Here is a 4,995-nt window from a genome sequence, read left to right as displayed (position 1 = left end):
TTGTAGTTTTATATTTCTTTTATATTTCATTATTGAAATTATAACACTGCCAGTGATACTTACATAAAAGTGTAATTTTTGTATTATATTATTTAGCTTAATGTTTATATAGGTATATAACCAATTAAATAAAAATGAAAAAAACATATTTTATTCAACTCGATACATTCATTTATATCACGTCGTATAGGGACGTATATTCCTAAGGGCCTAGGGGGTGATTGCCCGGGCCGCCTCTCTGGGTTTTTTGATGACATTTTACATTTACTAACAGGTACTGGGGCGGCCAACCATATTTGCCCAGGGCGCATAATTTAGAAATACGTCCCTGACACCATATATGTGTCGGCTGAAAGATTTTGATATATTGAAGTAAAAAGTTGAACACTGCATTTGACCTTTTGAATTTTTTTATAACAATGCATCTGCTCTATGTACATTAATACCTACAACACCACAAGGAAGATGAGGATGACCAAGTCAAGATGAGCTGGGGGCCGTTCTACTCCAAGTCTTCGGAGTATACAGTGTCCTATGTATATGTGGAAAAGCATACATTGGACACATCCTTAGAAGGTTAGAGGAGTACGAGTGTCACCTGAAGAATAAAAATGTAGAAAAATGGGCAGTTGCAGAACACAGACCAGATACAGGACATGGGATGAACATAACTACAACGAGTAATCTAATCAGAGAGAGAGATTTTGACCTAGGCTCTACAGAGAGGCAATCCAGAAGAATCGAGATGATTTCAATCGGGACGAAGGACCCTGTAACTAAAATATGATCCATCTGCAAAAATCAAAGATAAACAAAATGAGCCATAATAACTACCAATCATGCAGAGAACACCATCGACCAGCACAGCCAGCAGATAGAAATACTGTTCAGAGGACTTAATCTCCAGTTTCTGTATTTTATATTTTTTATATGGTCCAGCAATAGTTTTCGTTTGTAAGTTATAAGGTTTCTATTACATCAAATCAACATAATTCAGTGGATTGAATTAATTATCGAACACAGAGTGTACAGGAACGTCTCTATATAAATGTCTCTATTTTCTTTTTCATTATATTTTTACATAAAAAAACGTTACTAGACAGATAAAATGCTCCATTGCGATTGATGAAAATTAAAATATTGCGCTAATAAAGCAAAGAACTCGAACCATTTTTTAGGGGATGATTTCTAGGCCAACATGTAGAACTTTTGTGGTGAAAAAATTTCAAATGAAATTTGCAAAATAAAAAATTATAATAATAGATCTGGCAAATTTTGAGATCTTGAAAATAGTTCCTTTTATATCTGTCAAATATATTGTTTTTATCATGACTTTTTAATTTATTAAATATTAGTTGGTTTAACTGGAAAAGAATGTTTTATATTTAGTTATAAATTTAGTAAAAAAAGTGAAGTTTAATTGAATCTCTGGTTTCAAAAACTACAAGTAATTTTTTTGTATTTTGACATGTTTAAACAAGTTTGAATAATTTGTTTCATACATTTGCAAAAACATCACAAATGTTTTTAGAGGACGTTGCTACTATACGCATGTAAGTATGAATTTATATTGCATTTTACGTATTTCATGAAGGCATGGCAAACAAAGGTTCTAATGAAATCTGTTCCACGTTTATTACATGTAGAAATATATTTATTCTCTGGGCAAATAAAAAATCACACCGTGACATTTTCATTGTTATTAACAAACAGGTGTAATTTTTCAAGAATATACATTAATTTTCAGTTCGTGATCTTTCTTCTGTGTCAAACGTTCAAGATTTTATTGTAATTAAGAGAAGTATAAGAAGAGACTATCATATTTATGTTCTAGATCAGTATTAATATATAATCTCCAATGTTAACCTATTTTTTTATGTATTTTTTTTTTCAGATTGGATTTGTTCTATACATTTTATTTATTACGAAAGGCAACAAATCATTTCACCTTACCATAAGCAGAAAAAGGATATTCTAATAACTATATTCTTATTATAAATCCTAATAAAGTGCAAAGTAGTCAACAAGTTCGGAAAAGTAGGTATTCTTGACAAGAATAATAATTTTATGAAGATCTTACATTGTCCAATAATCAAAACGATGTTGAAACATCAGAAAAAGTTAAAGATGACAATAAATATGATTACATTCTCTATTTTTTAAAAATGATTTTTCTATTAACATTGTACAATAATTATTATTAATTAGAACGTTCTAATAAAAATTTGTCTCATTTACGTTAACTTTATGTTTTATTTTAAATTTTATTGTATTTCTATTAAAAGTAAACTGGGAGTTAACTTCCATTTTTAATCCTTGCAAAAACTGCAAATCAAAATTAATCAAATATTATTTTACAAAAATTTTTTTGACAAACCTATTAAATCAATAATTATTGTTAGAATCATGTTTTCTATTTGTACTTTAAATAATATAAAAATATATTTAAATAAAATTATTCCATTATCTAGTTTTTTGTTTCCCCTGTAAAAATTTGTGCTTTACACAGTTTTTAAAACGAGTGATTTAGTTAAACCACAATATCCCCACAAATACTCAAAACTTTTTAACAATTACACTAAAGGGAATGGAATTCATTTTTTTCAGGACTACGTACTTAATCCCAGATCAATGCATGTTTACATCCAATTTTTTTTTATGTAAAAATATTTTCCTGTTAACAAAACCAATAAAAGTTAATGAAATATTTTTTGTTTGCCCTTGAACAAAAGTTTATATGTGCAGAAGTGGTCTGCCCACATCACAAAGTATTGTCGTAACGAGCCAATTTTTAAGAAACCACGTATCTATTTATGTATTATATATGCTTAAATAATTAATAAAGTTAGGACAGCCTAGTTATTTCTGTAGTTACCCCAAACCCATCCCTGCATAAACTCACAAAGTTTCAGTAAAATAATTAAATATCTTAAAACTGATGATTATACATGACCACAAAAAATTTAAAAGTTTTTGAAGGCTCGTGTAATAAACATATTGGTTTATTTTCATGCACCCAAGGAAGTATTTGAGTACACTTTTTAGCTGGATATGGTCCATTCCTTACATTCTATTATAAGTACGCAAAATTTGAATCAAATCAAATTATCTGTAAAAATGCCAATTTCCTACAAACAAATAACTAATCCTTTGTAATAATTTTTTATTGTATGCTTATAAGTGAAAGAATTTTAATACAATAATAAAAAAGCTTTCAGCATACACTTTTCAAAATATGAAACGCAATGTAATATTTTAAATTTTTGAAATTACAGCAATCAAGAAAAAAAAAATCGAAAAAATTATTGTTACAGCGCTAAGTGGAAGTAGAAATTTTGTACTTTACGAAATAATATAGGTTAGAAGGTGGTACTTCAATGCTAAATGTTTTACCCATGTGATGTAAGAGTAAATATTAAAGGTTTTCCGCAAGGACGCAAATAAAATACATACCTAGATTATTTAAGCAGGTACATATCTATCAACGTAAGTATATTTTTTTCCTGGCAAAAATATTTATAAAATGTTTATAATTTTGTTAAATGTGTGATCAATATTAGTTTTTAAATGATTCTAATTAAATTAGGTGTAACAAAGAAAATAAAATCGACCTATTTCTATTCTAGGTATTTCTTTTTCCCTCCAAATCTTTAATTTTTCGAGGTCAACCAAGCCGAGCAAGCGTCATTTCACTAACCATCCAATCAATAGTCAAGTCACTTCCCGCTGCAGAGTTTGTTTCTTATTGGCTTTCCTGAGCCACGTGATAATATTGTCATTTTATATTGGTGGAAAATTATCATTTGGCGCGTTTACGTTCGGCAACCGTTTTATTCGTGATTTGTCGTTTGCAAGCTTTGGTAGCGTTGTATTAACATTGTTAAACAATGGTAAGTTTGTCTGCAAAATTTGTTATTAACAATGTAATATTGTTGGAAAATATTAGGAGGAAAGGATAATCAAACATTGGAACCAAATTTTGTGAGTATTGCCATAAGCCAATTGTATGTATTTTGCTGTTTTAGGCAGGCGGTAAAGCTGGTAAAGATAGCGGAAAAGCCAAAGCCAAGGCGGTATCTCGGTCGGCGCGTGCTGGATTACAGGTATGTGTATTATAATAATAAAAGCACAAGTTCTTAAATGCTTTGTCGACATTTTTCGTGCATTGATGACAATATTTTTGTACGAATATTTTTGTAACAGAATTTTAGGTTAGAATATCTCTAATGTTTACTCTTCTTCTAGTTTCCTGTTGGAAGAATCCATAGACACTTGAAAAATCGGACAACGAGTCACGGCAGAGTTGGGGCAACTGCAGCAGTTTATTCAGCAGCTATTTTAGAATACTTAACAGCTGAAGTATGTTTATAAATGAGATATAGTTATTTTTTAAACATATTCTTTTACTTAGGTGCTAGAATTAGCTGGTAACGCAAGTAAGGATTTAAAAGTAAAAAGAATAACACCACGTCATTTACAACTTGCAATAAGAGGAGATGAAGAGCTCGACAGCTTAATTAAAGCCACAATTGCCGGTGGAGGAGTAATTCCACATATTCACAAATCCTTGATTGGAAAGAAGGGAGCACATTCACAGCCAGCTTAAAGCTAACTTAACACCTAGTTACATTTTATACAAAGACTTGTACCATGTGTCGATAATGTGTTTTAATATTGTTCGGCACATACTCACTGTATGCAAGGCAGTGCAGTATGTTAAATATTAAAAGAATTATTTGTCGTTTTAAAATTGACTCAACTTTACTACTGTGGGTATCGCAGACGTTTATTTGTCTTTGAAATTGTACTGATAATTTGTTTGAACGTGCCTTGTCCTTTAATATTTTTCTCAGTTGTAATTAGGTATAGATCTAATGTGTATTTTAGCATGTAGTTGTTCATTTTTACATTTACATAAATGTAATTTGTGTTCATTTCATATAAATAAATAATTTTCTTATATTTCACATACGAATTTTATTTGAACCTAAGCTG

The 4,995-nt window shown here is 29.8% G+C and overlaps 1 protein-coding gene across 1 annotated transcript; it reads left to right on the top strand.

The window, feature by feature from the left end:
• Window positions 1–3,797: 3,797 nt before the first annotated feature.
• LOC108904433 (histone H2A.V) lies at window positions 3,798–4,967 on the top strand. The gene is made up of 4 exons (XM_018706990.1): window positions 3,798–3,890; window positions 4,026–4,103; window positions 4,246–4,359; window positions 4,412–4,967. Exons 1-4 carry the CDS (start codon window positions 3,888–3,890, stop codon window positions 4,604–4,606), a joined length of 390 nt encoding a protein of 129 aa, XP_018562506.1. The 5' UTR covers window positions 3,798–3,887; the 3' UTR covers window positions 4,607–4,967.
• Window positions 4,968–4,995: the final 28 nt, after the last annotated feature.

The sequence above is a fragment of the Anoplophora glabripennis genome, unplaced genomic scaffold, assembly GCF_000390285.2.
Source record: "Anoplophora glabripennis isolate ALB-LARVAE unplaced genomic scaffold, Agla_2.0 scaffold65, whole genome shotgun sequence".
Lineage (NCBI taxonomy): Eukaryota > Metazoa > Arthropoda > Insecta > Coleoptera > Cerambycidae > Anoplophora > Anoplophora glabripennis.
This window is presented reverse-complemented; position numbering and strand designations above follow the sequence as displayed.